Source organism: Amblyomma mixtum, chromosome 1, assembly GCF_055824585.1.
Source record: "Amblyomma mixtum isolate Tamu chromosome 1, ASM5582458v1, whole genome shotgun sequence".
Taxonomy (NCBI): Eukaryota; Metazoa; Arthropoda; class Arachnida; order Ixodida; family Ixodidae; genus Amblyomma; species Amblyomma mixtum.
Genome location: NC_143012.1, coordinates 255649317 through 255672994, shown reverse-complemented (window position 1 = coordinate 255672994; position 23678 = coordinate 255649317). Strand labels below are relative to the sequence as shown.

The window sequence follows — 23678 nt, the reverse complement described above, 5'->3', positions numbered from 1 at the left end:
TCACAGATGCCAGGAGGCACTTTAATTAGTTTAGGGTGCTGTATTGCTCGTATTATGTTTTTCCATCAAAGTGTTTGTGTTAACCATGTAACACCTGGGCAATGAAAATTTTTAATGGAGGTTCTGAAATTACAGTACTTTTTTCCTTCTTTGTTGCCCTTACGCTCCTTAAAGGTACAAAAACTGGCAGTTGAATTTAGAAAAACAATGCTGGTGTGTAGTTAAATCTAGCAAATTAGGCTGATTTCTGAATGTTTAAGAATGATAAATCTACACAGGAATACTCAAACACTGGAAATAAATGATATCAAAATTTAAAACCATTCTATCTCTTGCTGTAGCGACAGTGCATGCATTTAAATATCGGGTTATTTTCACCGGCACAGTTAGCTTTTGCAGTGAGTGATATTATAGCATGCATTCATTATCTCTGGCCCGCTGCCGCGGTGGCTCAGCGGTTATGGTGCTCGGCTGCTGACCCAAAAGACGCGGGTTCGATCCCGGCCGCGGCGGCTGGAATTTCTTTGGAGGAGAAATTCTAGAGGCCCGTGTACTGTGCGATGTCAGTGCACGTTAAAGAACCCCAGGTGGTCGAAATTTCCGGAGCCCTCCACTACGGCGTCTCTCATAGCCTTAGTCGCTTTGGGACGTTAAACCCCATAAACCAAACCAAACCATTATCTCTGGTGGCTGACACTGTTGGCAGAGCTTTTGAGAAATATGTTTGAAAATGCAGTGCATGTAATACTGTAATGATTTCAAATTGTTATGGAAGCAGAAGGGAAAGCCATTCACATTTTTACAAAGGGCATCAGTGGAAAAGGGGGAGCTTGCCATTAGTGTCATCTTTGTCATTCTGCCGCCGGGGTGGCTCAGTGGTTAAGGTGCTTGGCTACTGATCTGAAAGACGCGAGTTCGATCTTGCCTGCAGCGGTCGAATTTCGATGGAGGCGAAACGCTAGCGCCCTGTGTACTGTGCGATGTCAGTGCTCGTTAAAGAACTTCAGGTAGTCGAAATTTCTGGAGCCCTTCACCACGGCATCCCTCATAGCCTGAGTCGCTTTGGGACGTTAAACCTCCTCAAAGCATAAAGCTGTTACACATAACACTGCATCTGCTGATCAACTCTTCTTTTCAGCACTTACGAAGCTGGGATCCTTTGATGATTGAAGCAAGTCTGTTGCGAATACTGTTAGTGTGGTACATATATTCTCAGTTTGCTCCTTTCAATCGAGGCCTCAGCTGTCAAAACTATCGGGAGAAAACGTTCTCTCACTTGTGTATTGTAACATGTATTTTCTGTTGCTCACTCTATGAGAGCAACCAGTGAGCAGCTGCACTGTAAAGCGCTGAAGCTTCGCGCTGTGCGCCAAAATGGCGCCCCAAGAGAGCGACTCTAGTACAGATTATGGTATAGCTGCTGGGATGCGACCTTATTGGATGTACCTGAACCCCTTCAAATTGTCCCAGTATCAGGTGACCGTGCGCCCGCACGAACCCGCCGCGGAGTGCGTGGTCGACGGATACTGCCGCCGCTCAAGATGGTGGGACGCGGGCTGACACGAGCGAAGGCGCCTGCAGCGCCCCTGGCGAGCAGCTGATGCTCCCGGAGGGGAAACGTAGAGGGGAAACGGAAGGGAGGGCTTGAGTTGATGGGAACAGCGGAAGCTATAGTAGTATACATTTGGTTTGTCTGCGTCTGTTGCCGTTTTTTTATTTTATTTTATTTTTTATTTTTTTGAAAAAAAAAGGGGGGGGGGGGGGGGGTGCAGGAGTGGAAATACCGTGCCGCCATGTTAGCCCTTGCATTAGTGCACCGTGCATCATAGGTGGCGGCCATTTGCATTACGCGCCAGCGCCCGTTTCGCCCCTGCGGAGAAGCGTTCTCGTTAATTCGTGCTACAGGGAGACCGAAAACAAAAAAAAATCCCTTCGTGCAGCGTACCACAGCCTGTGGCACAGGCCTCGACATGGCGACGTAGGTTGTGGCCTTGGCTGCGCGGTGCTTGAGACAAGCATTAGGTGAGTACGTCGGCCCGTATGTGTTCCCTGTATTCGTCGCGAGGTCAACGCAGAGGGGCCAATGGGTCTTCTCATCCAAGTTCACTGGCGAGCGATATCTCTCGCGTCTCGAAAGCCCGGGTTCGCGGGAGAAAATATGCTAACGCCATGGTAACGCGGGTTTTTTGCACAGCCACGTGTTGAGGGAAGGTGTGAGACGCTGACGAGCATGCTAACCCCTGCAGGCGATGCGCGCGCACTTCTCGCGCTTTGTGCTGGTCAAGCTCGATCGTTGGTCTAATATGTTTGGAGAAAGAAACCGGAACTGCCTGTGGTGTTCAGCCTACGGGAATGCAGCCGACTAGTTCATAGATGGTTTGGTTTGGGTTATGGGGTTTAACGTCCCAAAACGACTCAGGCTATGAGAGACGCCGTAGTGAAGGGCTCCGGAAATTTCGACCACCTGGGGTTCTTTAACGTGCACTGACATCGCACAGTACACGGGCCTCTGGAATTTTCGCCTCCATCTAAACTCGACCGCCGCAGCCGGGATCGAACTCGCGTCATTCGGGTCAGCAGTCGAGCACCATAACCATCAAGCCACCTCGGCGGCAAAGTTCATAGATTGGTGAGGACCCAGTTAACCACGTGACTGCTTCAAGGTGAGACGCAGGTATGGATGGTGGCTGCCACCGCTTCAGACCCTGACGAGGATGACGTTTCCCGATGGCCGATTTGTGTTTGTGTGGTATGTTTATGAGGAGCGTACATGCCATAAAATGCATCCCGAAATCCGAGTCTCCCTCCCACCCGGCCCTTCTTTTTTTTTTTTTAACTCTACGCCTGCCCACCACAAATATATCCTGGCACGTCCGTACCTGAAACTTGCAGAGGTAGCGCAGCGCAGGTTTTTGGCGGCAATTTTCTCGCGCTGTTCTGGTAACGATCCTCCGGCAAAGCGCACTACCGCCACTTTGGCTACGCATTCAGAATAAGAGGAGATGGGGGATAGGATAGGATAGGAAAACTTTTAATGTCCAACAGACAGAGGGTAGCCAGAGGGCTACCCGCCTAGACGACGGCCGAAAGGTATTTGACTCTCGGCGGCGGCTTCGGCCAGTCGGGCGAGCTGTCGCCGGGTCGGAGCTCAGTAGTAAGGTCTCCCATTGATCTTTTGTGTTTATGCCTCGTCCCGCCCGGAGCAGTGTTCGTATTAAACCTGGCCTGCATAGAGCGCTTCTCGCGCGCGAAAATGCGCCGAGCGAGATATGCACGTGACCGCGCATCGCTGGACCATCACGGGCGCAAAAAGCGGTCTTTACAGAGTCGTATCGCAGAGTTCCTCATATATACTGAGAAACTAGTGAACAGATTTACGAATGGCAGTTTCTGCCCTCAGGAACGCTCGAGCAGCCTCAAGAAGGTGTTATTCGTCAATATGTACAGTCGGCGTACATGCCAAGACGTCGGGAGTTGCGCTTATATAAAATAACTGAAACAACCAGCATCTGTGGAGTTGCATATTGAACTACTTATTTTTTTGTCACGAGATGACAGAATAAAAAAATAAAAATTCACTACACATACTCGGCAAAAAATACAAAATCGCAACATATCAAATTATTAGCCCAGTTGATTTCTCTCAAGCCATTGAAAAACAGTAAATAATTACCTGCCGCATCGGCTTCGAATAGGTTTATTCAAACTGTTAAAAATTGAATGTACCCAGCAAACCAAAAACCTCTCAGAGACGTCTAGCTAGACGTCTCAGAAGTTTTTGGTTTCGATGGAGGCGGAATGTAAAAGGCGCCCGTGTGCTCTCCCCAGGTGGTCGAAATTGGTTGGTTGGTTGGCCTCAAGTATACCCACTACGGGGGAGTGGCCAAGACACAGGCGGTGAACTGTTGGAAAGATTAGCAGTTTTAGAGGAAAAGTAGTAGTAATAGGATATAGGCTGACAGATTGGACGACGCAACGACAGGGGTCCTGTTAGCTGGGAGATCGAAGATGGGACGACGGCTTTATGTGCAAATTCGAATGCAACACATGGAATGTACAGGGTTGGTTGGTTGGTTGGCCTCAAGTAGAATGGCACATACCCACTACGGGGGAGTGGCCAAGACACAGGCGGTGAACTGTTGGAATGATTAGGAGCTTTAGAGGAAAAGGAGAATTAATAGGGTATAGGCTGACAGATTGGACGACGCAACGAAAGGGGTCCTGTTAGCTGGGAGATCGAAGATGGGATGACGGCTTTATGTGCAAATTTGAATGCATCATATGGAATGGTTCAATTTTGTATTGCCTGAAAGAGAGACAAAAAAAAATGAAATAAAATAAAATAAAAATATAATAATAATAATAAATGAACTGTTTGATAATCAGAAAAATGAAAACAAATAGAAAAATAAATAAATAAAATTTACATTAGCATGGGAGTCGCTGTGTTTCTAGAAGAAATTTTTGAACTGCACAACGCGCACTCCTGTTGCTTCGTCCAAGCGAAGTAGCGCCAAAGGAAAGAACAACCTCAGTGGTCACAGGCAGACCCAGCTGGTGAAACGGAATTTCTAATAGGTGCCTCCTCAAAGAAGAGAATCGGCGGCAGAACAGCAGGTAGTGATCCACTGTCTCAGGCTCGGCACAAAATGGGCACAGTGGAGAAACCGCCAGACCAGATCTGTGAAGGTAGAAATTTAGCAGAGGAACTCGGCATCGCAAACGCGTGAAAGAGACCTGCAGTCTGCGCGACCTCCAGTCTTTACTGCTCCAAGGGTGCAGAAGGTGCTTATATTCGGGAGACGAAGTAAGCGCCGAGGCTGAAAATTCCTGAAATATTGTGTAACTGCGAAATCTCACCGCAGCTGTATATGCGCAGGTTGGCAGGACAGCAATTATTGGGCCACAGAGAGAGGCCCTTGCTAATGAATCAGCAACCTCATTTAACTGAATGCCCACATGACCCGGTACCCAAAGCAACCTCACCGAATTTAGATGGAGCGGGATCAGCTGCTTAAAGAGGCGTAATGCCCGAGACTCAGAGGGTGATGATAATGAAAAGCAAATAGATAGAGAGTCCGTCATAACCATGACTTGCGAAACGGCAGGATCTAATTTACGTAAGGCTAGAATGACAGCTAATAATTCGGCCAGATAAATTGGAGTGAAGTCAGGGAGACGGAGAGAAAAGGACCATCCCAATGCAGGTGAAAAAATGCCCACACCTGCCTTTTCACGATCCTGCGAGGCATCGGTAGCAATGAGAATGTGAAAAGGAAAGGACCTTAGGTGGTCCTGTAACAAACCGTGAAGGAGAGGAAAGGGCTGGAGCTTATTCCGGAGACCTCCACTACGGCACCTCTTTCTCTCTTTCTTCTTTCACTCCCACCTTTCCCTTACGGTGCGGTAATTAACCGAGATATGCAAGACAGATACTGCGCCATTTCATTTCCGCAAAAAACAATTTTTTACCAGATGAAAGAACAAATAATGAAGATTGAGAAGCATATCTCCAACGTAATAATTCCAGCTGTTTACAAATAATCAACGAGGGCAGTTTCAAGAGTCACTGAGGGGATCCCTGACAGAGTCGAAATATCGTAGGCTGCATTTAGCGAGCTGCCTGTAGAAATTCCACTGCAGCTTGTCCTTTATCGGTCTCATTCAGGTAGGCGACACAAAAGACTTGCTTATCCGGTTCTGTCGACACGCAGACGGTCACCTTCATATATTGCATACGCACGTACCATTGGGAGCTAGAACTGTGCAGTGTATCTTCGAATTCCTTCGGGAAATAAAAGTGCCGCGGCACGCGGTCACTCCATACTGCACGCATGTCCAACCGCAAACTGTCACTGTTTCACTCCATATTAGGCAAATACATGGTAGGGCATGAGAAACCTTACCACCACATTGCATACACGAATGTCCCAGTGTTTCCACTGTATATATGCTCCGCCGCCGCGGTGGGTCAGGTGCTCGGCTGCTGACCCGAAAGACGCGGGTTCGATCCCGGCCGCGGCGGTTGAATTTCTTTGAAGGAGAAATTCCAGAGGCCCGTGTACTGTGCGATGTCAGTGCACGTTAAAGAACCCCAAGTGGTCGAAATTTCCGGAGCCCTCCACTACGGCGTCTCTCATAGCCTTAGTCGCTTTGGGACGTTAAACCCTATAAACCAAACCAAACCATGTATATATGCTCCACTGTCTCAGTGACGTCATAATTAAAGCAGTCTTACGAGCCCGCGAAACAGTTGAATGCGGAGCGTAGAGAAAACGAAAGGACTCCGTTACCGCGCTAGGCCAGTTGGTTCGAAAGATTGTCATTAAAATTAATCACAGCGACTTGCCGTAAATAGCGGGCGTGCTATTATTACTGTAAAAAGAGGCTAGTTATCGTGACTGCTGCACTACAGTCTTCGTTGAAACTGAATTTATTTGGCCGCGGATACGACGTGCGTATGGCCCGGCATATATACCGACCGAACGGTGTTATCTCACCGGTTTTGCAAACCGTTGTTCTTGTGGTCAGTAGCGGAAACGCACGCGCACATGTCATATTAATGCTTGCGGAGCAACAAAAATGCGGCCGAGTACTAAATGGAATCTCCTCCTCTAAGAGACACGCCGACTCTAACGGCAGCCAAAAAAAGAAAAAAATGCTTCACTGGTAGGAAATGGCGCGAAAACAATAGGACAGTGGAAAATTGGACACGATCGCTGTGACAACCGAACGATTTTCGGCTGCCAATGTGACTATCTTATGTATAGGACGCGGCGTGGCGTCAGGAAAACGTGCAGACGACAGAAACTGACCGAAGAAAGAAGAAATGGGGAGGGGAAGAGACAAGAAGACCGAAAAAAGCTGATCAGGTAGGCGATATTTGACTATTTTGGCCAGTTCGTCATGACCATGAAATCGTGTTAAAAAAACTTCTCGGAAAACTACTACCTTATTGGGCATGTGTGGAGCGTATATGTGCTTGCCATAAAAATTGATTACCCTACAACAGGGATTCTAAATTAATTATGAGATTTTTTTAATGAAAAATGCAGAACCCTTCCTCGGTCGCCTAACTTCGCGCGAAACGCTCTTGTCACGCAGAAAGGACTACAAAGAATAGGTTGGGGCGACCTAAAAGGAAATAAAAATAATAAGCCCCTGCCTGCACCACATACGGGCAACAAAGAATAGGTTGGGGCAACCGAAAAGGAAATAAAAATAATAAACGGCAGCGTTTTTAGCTTGGTGACCACTTCGCCTTACAAATATGTCACATAAAATTTGACATGTCTAACCTCGTCACTACATATAGCATCTGCGCAATAAGCATATATCACGCACGTATGGTTCGTGTACGCAGCTCGCCTCATATTTTGTGAGTAATCGTTTACGTAGCATAGGTTTTTGTGTATTGGCTGCAGCGAAGTCATTATTTTGTGAAGCCTTTGATCGTACTAGCTGATAACACAGCGTCAAAGTCGCATAAATGTGAAACGGCGAAAGCTGATGCTAAGGTAGATCACATGCTTCATAAAATAATGGCCTCGCTGCCGAACTGAAGGCCTCGCTGCCACTAGTACCATCAAGCGCTTCATGAAATAATGTCTCCACTGCTGCCGATCACCTGCAATTCGGCGACGAAACCATGGTTTTATGAAGCCTTTGATCGTAATAACCTATGCAGCGTCGACGTCTGCTGTTTGGCATGTGATTGAAATGACTTTCACACTCTGATATCAGATAGCAATGGTAGCAGGGCAGTGAACATAAATGCGCAGTTTTTGCTTAGAGAAAGTGTAAACTGCAGCACGATTCGGCAGTAGTGTTTACAAAAGCGTCTCGCGGTCAGTCAATAAGAGCTGTGTGGTCTTCGCGCGCAAAGGCTTCGGAGCTTTGTTTCTCAAACTAAATGATTTTTGCTAGTTACCGCCTCAATCAGTAAGTGCCGTCTGACAACTTTTTACGCCTTTTTTTATTGTTTTCAGTTTAGCTTTCGAGCCTCCGGTAGGCTTAACCACGTGGTTTGAAAGTTTGGATCTGAAGCGGTTGGAGTAACAACAGTTGAGGGAAGCACGGTCAACGGGCGTCCTTTGATAGAAACATGGCGGCGGGGGAGGTGCGTGCAAACGTATTATTCATTCGCAGTTGAACGCAGTAGTGGCGGAGACGCTGGCCGCTCCGTGTGGTCCCAGAAGTGACGAACGTGCGGAAGACTTACAGAGACTAGTACCGTGGTAAGATAAGTGTGCGAATGTTTTTGTTACCTGGTGAATGTGGTTGTTAATTTGCAGCCAACACATGTTGGCGGAAGATGCGTAGTCTGTGCGGAACGTTCGGTACGTGTGGCCAGCCGTAGCGTCACGAGGCTGCCGGCCAGGACAGGGTATCCGCTTTGACCGTTGGTTATGAAAACAAATGTTGCCGCCTTGCGTTCGTGTGCTGGCTTAATTGCTATTAGCTGCATGTTCTGAAAAACTGAAAATGGAAATCGTGGCGGCGTCGAGCTAGGAGTCTGTAAACGCGATCATCGGTATTCGCACATTGTTCAGCACTGGAGATCTGTTGTGCCGTTGTTGCATGGGTTACAGACGACCATTGGCGCAAATCAGCACTGGGGTCTGTTGCCTGAGCTAGGTGCTTGGCTAAGACGCTTCATTATTTTCTGTTTCACATATGTTTGCGTGTGGTCAAGGGTGCCTTCACATGTGGACACGGTCCGTACGTGTTACTGCGTCTCCTGAACGTAGCTTTCTGCTAGTGTGGGTAACCGCGCTGTGCGCATTTGTCTTGCCAGCCCTGCCGGCATGTAAGCCGTACTCTCCAAGATACGACTTTTGTGTACTGTTTCCCTGAGTACTCAATTGTGTTACTTGTAGCAGTGTGCTGCTTTAAAGCAGAACCTTAATTGGTTTACTGTTGTGCCGGCTAGTTGCATTGTGGTGCGCCCACAGTTCACAGTCGTCGGCGAGGGCGAAGGTCACGAGCGACTTGCACTAATGCTTGACGCGCTATTAAACCGAAAAGGTCGTACGGACGACGTGATTTGATTAAATACAGCAAGCGCACGCAACTGCAGCTGCGTGTACGCGATCCCGGCTGGGACGGTCAAACTTCGATGGAGGCGAAATTCTGGAGGCCCGTGTACAGTGCGATGTCAGTGCAAGTTAACGTACCCCAGGTGGTCGAAATTTCCGGAGCCCTTCACTACGGCGTCCCCCATAGCCTGAGTCGCTTTGGGACGTTAAACCCCCATAGACCAAACCATAAACCAAGCATTCTGTGCACAGCTAGGTAAGTGAACAGTCGTGTAATATACTGCCCCCCCCCCCCCCCCCCCTCCTACTTCAATACCTCCTTGCGCTTATATGCGAGTTGCGCGCGTGTAATGCATGTAGCGTTTGGACGTGTATTCTTGATAAGACAGTTTTACTCAACCGGAGTCTAGACCCGGTCGCGGCGGCCGCGTTTCGAAGCGCAAAAGGCGCCCTGTGCTGTGCGATGTGGTCGAAATTATTCCGGAGCCCTCCACTACGGCACATCTTTCTTCTTTCGCTCCCACCTCCCTCCCTTCCCTCTCGGCGCGGTTGAGTGAGTTGAGGGGCTAACCAAGAAGTGAGATAGTTAATGCGCCTTTAATTTCCTGGTAACTAACTTTTGATAAGACCGTTATAAAGCGGAGTCAGCACAAGCGATACTAACGCAAGTCGTTTTGGCGTCCACTTTATAACTTACGCAATTCCAGCGCGGCAGTCTTATATACCACGCGCACTATGCATGAGTGCGTATGTGAACACTATAGGTGAAAATTGTGGCCCAGCTTCCTTATAGTGGCGAGCGGCAGCAATGGTCGGCCTTGTGTATAGCAGCTAGATTGTATTGGAAAATGAACGTGGACCTTTATCGGTTGTATATATTTTACTAAGTTCTGCTTCCATGTCCTTCCTGACTGCATCGTGAGCATGCAAGCACCGCGGGTCGGTTAGACAGTCTGCACAGTTCACACCGCGGTAGATCGTCTAGTGCGGAAAGCACAGGAACGGGCAATTATTCTGACGCTAAGATATATGTCGGATAATTCGGATATGCAGCTTGCAGTCAGTGTCCCACGCAAAGACATTAATGCACGCAGGGACAGCGCTTAGCACGCGGCACGTTGTATGTGCTGTTGGGAGATTTCTCCCGGCCAAGATAAAGAAATAAAGGACAAAAACATCTAGGGGAAAAATAACTAGCGAATAAAGTTTATTATAGTAGCTCATGTAGCGGCTGCGAGGCGTTCGAGCATGCGAACGCATAGACCTCCGTAAGTCTGGCAAGCCATGCGGAGCTTCGGGGGGTGGGGGTCGCCTATGCTCTGTGTGCGCGCGTGTGCGCGGTGCGCGAGCTGCTCGCTGTGCACTAAACGCTCCGGAGTCGCGTGTGAGGTGATGAAGGCATACGCGGGCGGTGCTTGCGCCTTAGGCACAACGTGGATACAACGTTTTAACTTCGGGGTAGGTAGCAAAGTGATCACGAGGCGCGAACGGGTCTAGGTCACAACCCAAGCCAGCGCGGGAGCGGCCGGCGGCCGATCTCGTCGCTAGGCCTAAAGAGAGTGTCGCCGTCGTCGTCTGTTTTGTGTTCCCGCGTTGCGCGTACTGTTGGATATCGCAGCTCACCAGACCGTCAGTCTCGGTACGTAAAGCCTGCTATTTATATTGGTACGCCATGTCGGTTGAACTTTTGCTTAACGTGGGCATGACAGCAACTTTTGGTTTTATTTTCACTGCGCGCTGTACACAGTTTGCGATGTGAGTGAGACGTCCTTGCTGTGTGTCGGCGATGCTCACCCGTGAGTCGCAACCTTCGTACCGTTATGTGCCGTTCACGAATGCGTTATGCATTTAGTGTGTGCTTTAGGAGAAATTATAAATGTATTATAAAAAGGCTGCCGTTTAGCGCAGTTTTCACCTAATAAAGGGCACAGCATTGAGATATCTGCGTCCCTCGATCGGGCATTCCTCGCTGTTGTAGTACAATTAAGCTCTTGACACAGCTGGACGTAGTGATTTGCGCAGATTGCATACGCTGAGTTGACAATGCATTTTATTTGTTGACTGAAGCTGGTGTAGATTTGTTGGCGAAAGATATCTTGAGATGTGCTCTATGTGATGTGTGCTAATGGCCGTGGGCATGGCCGCTGGCGTTTCCACAAGCGTCTCGGGCCACTCGGTGGAAGACGTCAACCGTAGAGTTTTACTGTTCTAAGTACTTGAGAGCACCTGAAATTATCGCGCAGCTGGCAATGTCGCGCGACAAGTGTTTCATATGGCTCGCACGTAGCTTCACATTAAACCACACAGTCAGGGTTAGCGGGACCATGGCGAAGACTGCACGTGGCAGTGACGTGCTCAAAGCGCTCCTTGGGCTGAGCGTTAGGCGTGCTCGCGATTACCAGGACCGTTTGTATTTCTGTGTGCACAGAACACAGTGTTGGACCTGATATTGCTGCGCCGTCACCGAACGCCTATGCCGTGGACTACGGTATCCGGACTTGCGAGAAGCTGGGAACATTGAATCGTAGATTGGAGGCACCCAAGCTGCCAAACGATTTGGAGCGCGTTTATTCCGTTTTGTTATTCCATTTCTGTTTTTGTAAACGCAAATTAGGTGAAATCTTGATGCGCTGTCGTGTACCTCGGTCCCGCGCATCCACGTCACTGAAAAGGACGGCCCGCAGGCAAACGAAGAGTAACGTATGGCTGTTGCTTCGAGACACAGCGTGCCTGTCGCTGCTAAAGATGTAACATGCATGGTTTCTTGCCGACTGACCAATGTGATGTTTCTTTTAATTCTGAATGGAACATGCCAAGAGCATTGAAAAAGTACTTGTTGACAATGTGTCTGTAGTGGGAGGTTCTTGACAAGGTCAGTGAGCCATGAACTGTCGACTGACATTTATGAGCTAAAAAACCCTTGCAATTAACGATCAGCTGCTTTTTATGTTCATTTCAGCAAGTGCACCCGTCTTCTTTAGTGGGAACGTCCAATGCAGTGTTATTGTCCATGGGATGCAATTTTAATCTGTTTAGTTAGAGACTACGCAGAATAACAATTCGTAAGAAAAAAATTTGTCTTGCGTAGATCATCTCCTTTGTCTGTTTTTGTGCGTTTTTGTACCAATAAGCTTTTACTCATTTCCATTTGCCTCAGATAGTTCTATGTCTGTGAAACTAAGAGACAGGCAGCAAAAATTATGGACAAGATGCATGTCTATGGTACATGTTTATTTCACTTTGTCATTGCTGATGACATCACTTTGCCTTACACATATATTTGAAATAGTGCAAAAGACAGGACAGTGAGGGGGAACGCAGGCATGAAAATTGCTGTCTTTTTTGTCCTCCTGACCTTTGCACCGTTTCAAATGTGACTATACACCAGTGAGTCCAACTTGTATACTTGTAGCCTAACGCGGTGTTCACCGCTAGCAGGCATTTTCATGGCTGTCAGGAGATGTCCGTTGGGTTGCTAATGTAATATTTACAAGGAAGCGTTTTCTTTCATGCTCATCAGCAAGAAGGATAAGTCTAAGGGGAAGCAGCATTAAACTTCTGGGCTGAAGATTTAGGTAGCGTTGTTAGTGCTCACTGTTTCTGATGGGAGGTATCGCTCTCTCGTAGTAGGATCCTTGTGACAATGAAAAAGGCCACCTAGCAGTATTCTATATTACTATCTGATTGGAAGCTGTGATCATAGCATCCTTCCTGTTCAGGAGGACATAGAAGCAGTGTTGACGACACAGGCTTCATTTTCAGTTTGGGGACACTGTGTCATGAAAACAGAGTGAAATGAGTTTTCTTTGTCACCACTTGTCACAAATGTCAGTGTGTCTTCAGGCGTTGCCTTGTGTTATGTGTTCAGTCACTTGTGCATGGCCAGTAATGTTTGGTTGGAATGATCATGGGCGAATATTTCTTGACCTGTGGATGCTTGATTTTCCACTTTACCTATGATTGTCACTGCTACAGTGTCATCAACCTTGATTGTTTTCTAGTTTTTTGAACTTCTGTACTTTGCTGAAGAAACCGTATGACAGTGAAACTGTATCTGCATCTGTACTAGCAGTGTTGTGAGAACTGCATCATGCTAGGCTATTAGTGCTCAAGAGCTGCCTTTTCTTTTTCTGTAACCTAATGTGCATTGTGCATGGATGAAAACCTGTCTTTATCAGAGCTGAAACTGCATGCTATCAATGCATGAAATCTCACTGCCGGAGGAAGTGTCAGTATCAGTACAGCATGAGTTATTAAGTTGGCATAGTACCATCACAAAGTGTTATGCAATTCATCACACCATGCATTGCATAAACTGCAAACAGCACTATCTTTGTGACAGTGAGACCTTATAGCAAAAAACAAAATGCACCACAACATGCTCATATTCAGTCACCTTGCAATGACTTGACTGAATATGGTTGTTATGCATGAACCAAAATAATCTAGCTAAAAATAGCGTAAATTAGATCAGAATATGTATGAAACCAATGACACTTAGTGTCTGCTGCACTCTGTTCAAGATGCAAGCATCAGGGCAAAAGGTGGCAGGGTTGAGCAGACACACGATATCTGGAAAATTAGCTGGGCAGCTGAATAAATTACAGTGTGGCTCTGTTCAGTGAAATTTTTTTTATACAAAAATTTGCTTAACCTGTAGGTTTGCTCAAAAAAGACCTGTGTTGCTTTGAGCAAAGTGCTGAGAAAACATGCGTTTTGGTAGTGCATATATATTTATATAAATAGTGAAAAACTGAGATGGCCATTACTCAGAAAACAGAATTTCAAAATTTTTTATTGCTTAGCCCTTGTTAAACTGTAATTTATTGCTCTCAGTTGCAAGTGTATTGCAGAGGATAGTGGAAGGTTGCTAAAAAAAGTCATGTGAACAGCATTATTGGCTAAGAAAAACATCTAAAGTATTTGCATTTAAAGCAGAAAATTAGTCTTAGTTAGCACTTCAAGCAATGGGGCAAAATTCTTAAGCTTAAAGGAACATGGAGAAAGGGGTGAAAAATGATAACGCTCACTCTAGCTACCAACTAGTTTTACTGGCTGATAGGCTCGTGTATGTCAACAATGCACACTGTCAAAATTCACATGTCACCGAAAATTTGTGTGTACTTTCATCCTATGCCTCAAAGGCAACAATGGAGTGCTTGTACACCTGTTTTCTTCAGCATCAGTTTGAAAGTGTGTGTGTCCAGTCACTTCCTTTGTCCGTCTCACGCTATGCTAGTAAACATGCCCAAGTCTTCTAAGTAATTGCATGATCATGTGTGAAACAAGTGACAGTTGATTATTTCTGGTGGAGGGCCATTCCAGTCAGCTGATGAGTGGGGAAAAGTTTGAAAAGTAGTTCATTGGAGTGAAAAAGTTGTGCTTTAACTGTGGATGGTGTGGAGTAGTGGTAAAGACACACCCTTGTGCTTCAAAATAATGCTCTTTCGATGGGATAATAATGTTCAACACAGTTAAATATTGTTCAGTGACAGTATATTTTAGGTAAGGGATGCTATTTTGTTATCATAAGGTGAAATAAAGCACATATTTCTAAGCCATGTCAAGTGATGACAGATTTATCGGGTCTTATTCTCAACTTAAGCTTGCACCTTTGAATGTAGACATAGTTAAAAGAGTTTGTGCATTGTTAACTTAACAAAAATAGATGCTTTAAAAAATTTGGCCAGGTGAACAAGCAAGCGACACATGGCGCAAATGTTGTGAGTAATGTTACATTTAAAACTTAGGTTAGCTGTTATGTGGATACTAAGACATCTAAGTAACTACTCACTGCTGGTGTTCATAAATACAGTGTACAGTGTATTATGCATTGTAAAGCAGTGTAATTAGCCAAATTAGGTCATGGTACAAGCATTACATTACATTATTCGTACCTATTAAGTTTCGTTGACCATGTTTGGCAGTTATTAAAATCAATATTGGTGTAGCTGTGCATCATCACCCTGATTTCATGGTGAATGACTTAGTCCTTAGCTGACAGGAATTTTCTATGAGATAGTGGAATCTTATACACCACTAGAGTCCTGAATTTTATCATGAGAGTGCAATGCTTCGTTGAGCAAGGCTTTCTCTTCTTTGGGGCCTCATTTACTCTGGGACAAGTAATGCATGCATGGTTTATGGGATCAGGAATGATGTTTATACAAATTGGAAAGAGCAGGGGGCCTCATTCTAAGCCTTGGCCGCCGCGGTGGCTCAGTGGTTATGGCACCCGGCTACTGACCCGGAAGACGGGGGTTCAATCCCGACCGCAGCAGTCGAACTTTGATGGAGGTGAAATTCGAGAGGCCCGTGTACTGTGCGAAGTCAGTGCATGTTAAAGAATCCCAGGTGGTCAAAATTTCCGGAGCCCTTCACTACGGCGTCCCCCGTAGCCTTAGTCGCTTTGCGATGTAAAACTCCGTAAACCAAACCGTTGCCAGATTGTAGTGATAGTCTCGCGTTTGTTTCACGAGCACTTTATATGAGAGTTCCGTTTATAGGTCTGTTCAATTTTGCTGCACTCGCTGTACCATTTTCGTAAAGCTCTGCCTGCAGCACCAGTTCAGCAGTTCAGGGGCAGCATGGCACTGGCTGCTCTCAAAATGAATGCGTGAATGCAGGCCTGGTCAGCTGCTTGCTAGCCTTGGTGTCATCAGCAAATTCCAGCCAGCTCTGTGCCGCCCATATCAGCGGTCACTAACATCCTGAACTGCGTGAAGATTTTTCAGACAACAAATCGCCATAAAGTGTTGCCGTGAGCCAGCCCCGGGAAATTGTTGCATTCCTGAAAGAAGTCATTGCGTGTATTTTGCATGTATTACACACCATCGATGAATGTGCGCTGAAATGCTGCCCGCAGGGCTAAGCTTGACTGCTTGGGTTCACAGTCCTAAGTCCATGGACAGCTGCCCACCTCCTCCGTTCAAGAAACAACGGTCACCATTTCATGAAGACTACGGTCTTGTCTTCTCCTACCTACACATGGGCGCTGCCACCTTGCTGCACTCCAGCTGTACTTCTGTTTGAGAGTGTGCAATCCAACCAATAACTCGTGCTGCACTAGGCAGACACTTGTGCAAAATTAATAAGGAAGTGCAGCAGCAGATGCGCTCTGCACTGGCAAAACGAATGTGCAGCACTTCTTGAACTGGTGCACCAAATACAGCCAAATCGAACAGACCTTGTGTTTGAGCAGCGTGATGTGAAATGTAGCCCCACTGTGCCTCGTGCCCTCTGTGCTGTGTGTAAGGTGATGTTGAAACAATTACAAGTGGGGTGAGATGGTTGTAGTTGAAATAAAGAAAGGTCAAGCTTTGATGAGTGCATATTCTTTTTTTTTTGTAGTGTTTGTCTCAAAATGTGTCTGGACACTTGGGCATGCTTAGTAAAAGAAATTGCTGCGGACAAGACGGGTTAAATAGAAAGTTATGCTAAAAAGTGAAAGGTAACTGACCTCAGTGGGGCAGCTGATGGAGCGTTGTGGAAATCATTTATGCTGTTCTGGCTATAACTTCATCGAGTGAATTTTGGTGGCTTTCATGTTTTTTTTTTTTATGCGGCAAGGAATACAGTGGAGTTATTTGCACATACCATTGAAAATGTTGTTAATAATATCCTCATCAGGGAAGTACAGCGCGAAGAAGACGAAGGACGAAGCAAGAAGATTACACAGACGAGTGCTGACTCGAAACTAACTTTTTTATTGAAAGGAGCAAACATATGTACATAAAAATCACGTGGAAAAACAGAGCAAAAAGCATTGGTCCAGCAAAATCAAGAACAAAACAATCGCAACTCATGCGACACGTGGCGACGTCCGCTCAAAGGCCCCCTAAAAACTCAAGTGGAAAAGTCAAGAATTATCTAAAAATTAAACCTCTTTATCACCTAATGCCAATGAAGGCTGGCTGACATACTGTGACTGCTTCTTTGTGATTAAATAAGCTTCCAATATTTCCCTGGTCATTTTATCCCGGTGGCGAAACAAAATTTTAGTTTTTGTGACCAAGGGGCGGCACTTTTTCTGTTTCTTTTTATGGTCTTTTTTCCCACAGTTGCGGCAGTAACGAATAATAATAAGGAATAATAATAATAATAATAATAAATGTAATGAATAATAATAAATGAATAATAAATATTAGCATAACGAATAATAACCAACTAACCCAGTTTAAATTTCGATGGAAGCGAAATTTTAGAGGCCCGTGTACTGTGTGATGTCAGTGCACGTCAATAAACCCCAGGTGGTCGAAATTTCCGGAGCCCTTCACTAAGCAGTCTCCATAGCCTGAGCCGCTTTGGGACGCTAAACCCCATAAACTAAACCACACCAGTTTGAGGTGCTGTTAATGCCCATGATCCTTATTGTGTACCCATTCAGACTGCTTTGGTCGCTGTTCATTATGTTCTAATAAATATGAAAATCAAATCTTGGGTAGGGCAAGAAATCTAGAGCTTTATGCTATAGCGCCCTAATGCCATTGGTGATGTTGGCAGTATTTCTGACTTGAAGGGAGTAGAATTCTTCGTGAGACGAGTCTAGATTTGTGCATCACCTTTTGCGAGGCCTAGCATGTAGGTTTTGCCAGAAATGGGACTCTCATGGGAAAAATATAGCGGGGGCTTCACATTGAGCTGCTCCCGACCCACGTTGCTTTCCCACATTATGAACGGTGACAATTTTGTGACTTCATTGTGAAATTTGTGACAATTTTGTAGTTCAAAGGTGGTACCATGGGTATTGTTCCTGAATAACAACACCCTGATGATTTGAGGCTTGGCTTGGAGTTTTCTGTATTTAGAAAGTTGTTTAAATATTAGAACCAGAAGAGTGAAAAAAAAGGCAAAAAAAAAAAATGTACGCCGGTTGTGCGACCATATCCTGTTGACCCACTTGTCCGGGTATCACAAATGCAACCATTTTTGCGCGAAATACACAACTCGGTCTTAAGTCTCTTGGTTAAAGAATGAGGTTTCTGTGTCAAAGCAAAGGGGGAGAGAAATGTTCGACTGCACCACTGTAATAAAATATTCAGAAGTTGAGTTTGCAGTTGCGTGACAGTTTGTGTCAGTGCCAGCATTGTCACAGTGTGCAGGCCAGTGACAGCTGCAGAAGAGCAGGAGAAGGCGCCCAGCAGGTGCTGGGCGATGCAGCCAGCGCTGGTGTGCTCGCCTCTGGACAGCAGCTTCCCATGCGCCTCTAGCTGGCACTCGTGGAAGTACGTAGAGTCCAGCTGCCCAGATTTGTTTGGGCTCACAGCCGGCTTGACTTCTGCAGTCGTCTCATTGCACCAGAACCTTGGGTGAGTCTGTGTGCCAGAAATGCGCTGCTTCCATGCAGAGAACCATGTAGCTGTGTTGAAGTAATTGCCAGATATCAGCCTGTTTCGGTGTTAGCTGACAGAAGGTATTCGCACTCATTGTGATTTGAAGCATGCTAGCCCACTGACTTCATTAAAGGGGTCATGACACCATTTTTCAGACTCAAGTTGTTTATTGCATGTTGTTCACTATCCCTCTCGGGACAACTGGACAAAATATGAGCTCATCTGGTGCTGCGAGTAATTTGTAATTGAATTTTTAAAATTAGTCCTAAACCGTGTGGAAGTCTGGCAACACTGGTACACTCTTGCCGACATAGACTTGCTCTGCTCCCGAGTGAACAACTAAACTGAATGGGAGAATTTGGAGGAATACAAAGGCAATAAAGACTGCTGTCCTTCCCTTTCCTGTGCAGCTTCTGCCCTGTCTCCGCGACTTCACCACAATGTACCACGGTTGGACTCGAGTAGGCTTTCGTATTCAGTTTTGTAGCAGACGCTGCCAGTCTGACATCACTCAGGCTGCTTCAAAATGGCCATCGCTGCCAGGAGGAGGGGCTTAGAGCCGATAACTTCAAGTTACATTGTCTAGCTAAAATGCGCATAATACGCAAATACGCATAATAATGTCGGGGCTAGTCGCTTCAACGTCAAAGCACGATTTGTTGCTAGACCATGTCATGACCCCTTTAAGTCTAGTTTGGCCGCACATTGTTGCTGGTCATACTGAGTGCTACTGAGTATCGCACGATGGGAAAATATGCACTCAGGTCTCTGGAAACGCCCATTTTCATCAACTGTTAACGGCTTGTCTGTGGCTTTTATTGTTCAGCGTCTGGCACCATCGAGCAGGTCTACATTGCAGGTCATGGAAAACAAGCACATGTTGCAAACATGAACTAAAGGGCATATGTGGAATGCTGTAGAAAGCGTGGATGTTGGTGCACTTGTATAAACTGCCTTTTCAAACTGAAAGCTCAACACGTGAAAAAACCTGCATGTCCTAGTAAATGCTGTGCATTTCCTGGCTGCATTGAACTTATGTCTCTCTGAAGGCACCCACTCCTCATGTAACCCCTGTTGTAACCCCTGTAACCCCTGCATAATGAATAAATGATTTGAACATATTGTGCTACTGCAACAATTTCATTGTACCTTGACCACCGCTGTGATGAGATCAGATAAACCGGTGGTTATTTCAAAGGGGGCATGTCTTCAATATTGCGAGTTACCATTGCTCGACCTGCAGTGTTGGATGCTGCTCAATAAGGTGTGCAGTTGGAAAATCAATCGCAACGTGGCATTTCTTGCAGGCTTTCTCGTTGTATGAGTGATATGTGTCCTGGCCAAGAGCTGTGGCCCTGCTGTTTGTGCAGGAGTGGAAGGCTACTGGTGGTGTTTGGTGGCTGGTCGTTGCAAAGCAGTGTGTAGGTGTGAGAAACATCTAGACAGATGAGCACCCTGTTTAGTATCAGGACGATCTAAGGATGAATTTGGGTGGCTGCAGCATATTTTGCTAGTGCTCTGAATGCACTAAGTGGTGGTGCATTCTGGCACGACATCAGAAATGAACATGTGCTTTCATTTGCTCCGGATTAATCTGTGGAATTTGCTGCAAGAAAGAGATTAGTCGCAACAAAAAGGCTTTGGCCAAGTCCTTTCTGTTTGATGAAACTGGAGAAGTGTGCTGAGTGCCTGGCACTGCATAAGCCATCATGCATGTGGTGATCGCCTGTCAGCATATTTGGAACCATCTAAGCTGTACATGCATGTACAGCTGGTATAAAGTGACTGTTTTAGAATATGTTTGTACAAGGGGCGATGTTTATGTAACAAGTCACAGATGCATGTGGCACATCGGCTAGCCAAACTCTCCAAGCTCTGATACCTCGGAATAAACCCCGAAGACCCCCTGTGGTGTGCCTTTATGGCAGCAGCTGGAGCAGTTATTGTTCTGACTGATGTAATGCTGTGGCCTCAGTGCCTCTGCCACGTCTTGTTAGCTGTGGACTTGGCCCCTCAACAGCTCGCGGTGTCTTGCAGCAAGGTAGCAGCTGTTCCGAGTGAGCCCTCCGCTGCCCCGGGCCTCCAGGCACCGATAGCTGAGCACAGCGTGTCTGCTGGTGCTGATGGTTGTGACAAGAGTGATCAGCAAGGAATGACTGGATTGGTGACAAAGCACTCAAATCCTGGCTCACAGGCTAAGGTGAGTACCTCTTACCATGCCTAGCTGCACTTGGCAGGGTGGCCTGCTTTTGACGTGCTGTCAAGCTGTGAATGACACTCTAGATGCCATAGGCAGCCCTAATGTGACCTGCTCACTTTGCACTCACCGTTAGCCCATGTGAGCCTTTTGAGAGGAAGTCACTGATCTGCTCTGATTTATGATTCTCTGGGGGCAAATTTTTGTAATTTATTAGACTGTAATGGACTTGCTGCAAATTAATTTGGCAAGTTGGCATCCACCGATTATGTATCAGCAGCATAGAAGCAGGGCAGGTGGAGCAATTACCGACAGGCCACTGTAAGGCTAATCCCACCTGTACATTAGCACCACCGCCGCCAGCACCTACAAAGGAGGGGTGGGGGATAAGTAAGAACTGCGTTGAACCCATTCCCAGGCTCTTGATGTCACAAAGACAGCTTGTAAAGTAATTTTCTTGAGGTAACATGTGAATTCAAATACCGGTGTAGGTTTCAGACCTTGGCTGTTATCTTCAATGCTGCAAAAGCCTATGGTACTACTTGGAAGCATGGAATTCTTCAGGATTTTCAAATTGCTGGAATCGCAGTGCACACACTCGCATGTGTAAAAATTTGTCTGACCACGTTTGAAGTATGTCTACGGTTCACACTTTTATGCTTGCTCATTCAGCAGAATGGACTTTACCTTAAGGTAGTGTTCCTAGTGTGACACTGGTTATATTGAAAATCAACCTTTTAACCTGTGTAATTACAGTAGAACCCCTCTATTACATTTCTGGGTGCTGCATTTTGCCAACTGCTGCGTTTTTGTGCGCCAGTTTTGCTATAGCTCCCATATGAAACCATGCAATACAAACTCTGCTGTTACGTCACGATTGTAGCAGCGTTCCTGCATGCTACATCATGATTGCCACCTCACACCATAGTGCTTTGCCCTGTGCCGGCATTTTTGCAGCCTATGTTTAGCACGTGCTAAACATGGCGGCGCTAGGCTGCATGGTGATGCTATGCCAGCAAAAGCCAGACTTTGCACACAACACCAGCGCTTGACTGCTGCAGTGTTTGGAGTCTTCCTGCAGACTGCGTAACTGAGACTCCTCGCATGCTTACAGGCAGTGTGCAAAACTTAAACTATGCAAGATGGCGTGTGAGCTGCAATGCACAAGATGCAGTTGGGGGGGGGGGGGGGGGGGTTGGCTTCGATGATTTTGTTCGTTCACATTTTTCTTTTTTACTGCAGTTTGAAAGACGCAATTTCTAGAATCCAGTACACGATTGTGTAGGATTAACCCCTTTGGCCGCTAATTATTGTGCAAGGAGGGGAAAACTCCTCATAAAGGCCTGCACTCATGTACGGCCTGCACCCTCTCGTTTTGGACAAGATAATTGAAAAAAAAAAATAAGGTTATACATTTTTTTAAATTCATGTATGGGATCTACCTTCAAAATTCACCCCCAAATTAAAAAAAAAAAATATGGCCCTTACACGAGTTTTGACGTGCGGAACAATCTTGTGGAACAATTGTAAAAGCCATAAAGCCTTGCGTATTCCAGGGAAGCATGGCACACTTCCCCGGAAAAAAAGAAAAGAAGATAGCAGTGTACAATTTTTTCATGCTGTTTTTCTCAGTTGGTACATTTTCTTGCAGTAGTCCAAAGTACTTGACAGTGGGCTTCTGTTGTATTAGTAGTGCTGCACACTACCCGTATGTTAGCGACCTGCAGACCACATAGCCATCGTGCTATATGTTATTGCTCAAAAGGTAGAGACTGTTGACCATAAACTACTAACAGCATGAGCATATAGGAAAAACTTTAGTTCAAATAGGGGAAGGGTGCTTCCACCATGAATTTTATGCACAAAAATATGAGTTATCGCAGTCTGAATGGAGCAGATTCCTCTGCCTTCTGTTCGAAAACAAGTTAACTTTTAATCCTCAGATTAGAATCTCGAGCGGAGGGGCAGCAAAGCCATGAACAAAATGAGGTGCCCTCACACTCAGAAGGAGCATATCAACCTCTTACTTGTAGGCTTAAAGAGCCCTTGTACAGTCGCCTGTTTACTCTGGTTGTGTGGTGTATGCTGCACTAAACCATCCATGCCTTACCTGGGGCTTGTGGCTAGTTGTGAGCCTTTCGTACATCTCTGATAGTGACTTTGTGTGTCGAAGCAATTGAACGCAGCCTTGAGGATTGCAGGCTGTTTTTGATGACGACTTACACAACAAAAGTAGCTACCAGGCATGTGCGAATAGTGGTTTCTTGGTTCGAAGTGAATTCAAAGTGAATAATTTTCTGCAAATAATTTCAAAGGGAATATTTCGACTTCGAGGCGGACAAAAAAAGTTGAATGGCACAAAGAATTTTCGAAGCCATATATTTTTCGAACACACAAGGCCATTACATGAAAAGAAAGGGAGAATGCATTGAAGCTTTCAAACAAGTCTTTGAAGCTGTGTCGATATTTTGCAAAAATGGCCATCGGAAATTGGGGGCAGTTGGCCTACATGCGGACCCAACATATTTGTGGGGTGCGAGACCTAACTGACACCCCCGACTGCTAGTCTAAATTACGATTGCATCTTTGCACAGCTATTGCTTAAGTGAAGACTTCAGGCATACGCATCACGTGCCTAGCACCCAGCACCCAGCACCTCCCCGCGTGTCAAGAGTTGGAAAGGGGCACCCTTCTTCATATGCCTTGTACTTGCGGCATTGCGCTTGATTTGCGAATTTCACGCGGAGAAGAGCAGCTGCGGCATCTACAGTCAGCTGAGACTCGTGCCGTGGAAGCCAAGGGAGCCGTATGCCCTCCGATTAGATAGATTTCGCATAGCGCGATCCATGGCCGCTCTCGTGATCTGCTTCCATGGGGGGCCACAGCACACATGCCGATCGCCCTGAGGATGCTGCTAGGTGACCAGCTGTTTGCATGCCTGCCTCGTCGGGAACACTCAGAACGTGCACACTGGCGACACACGGAAGTGGATTGTGCTATGCTAAATCTCTCTACTGATGCACGCCCCTGTGCCAGTTATGTTGCATAGCACTGCGATTAGTGTGGCCGCAGACACCTGGCAGGCACAGATCTGGGTGCAGTGTGTACACT

At 46.3% G+C, this 23678-nt stretch overlaps 1 protein-coding gene across 12 annotated transcripts in view; it reads left to right on the top strand.

Moving 5' to 3' along the window:
* The first annotated feature begins 1804 nt into the window (after positions 1–1804).
* LOC149371515 (uncharacterized) overlaps positions 1805–23678 on the top strand; it is a 67606-nt gene continuing 45732 nt past the window's right edge. For 3 of the 12 annotated variants that reach the window (XM_089565764.1, XM_089565755.1, XM_089565763.1), the window contains exons 1-3: positions 10763–10834; positions 18133–18346; positions 20408–20570. In XM_089565764.1, coding sequence (XP_089421890.1) covers positions 10825–10834; positions 18133–18346; positions 20408–20570 — 387 coding nt within the window. In that variant the 5' untranslated portion in view covers positions 10763–10824. Of the gene's footprint in view, positions 2023–6770; positions 6873–7998; positions 8238–9443; positions 10678–10762; positions 10835–18132; positions 18347–20407; positions 20571–23678 lie in introns of those variants that run through there. The other 9 variants (XM_089565759.1, XM_089565761.1, XM_089565760.1 and 6 more) reach the window with 9 other exon arrangements.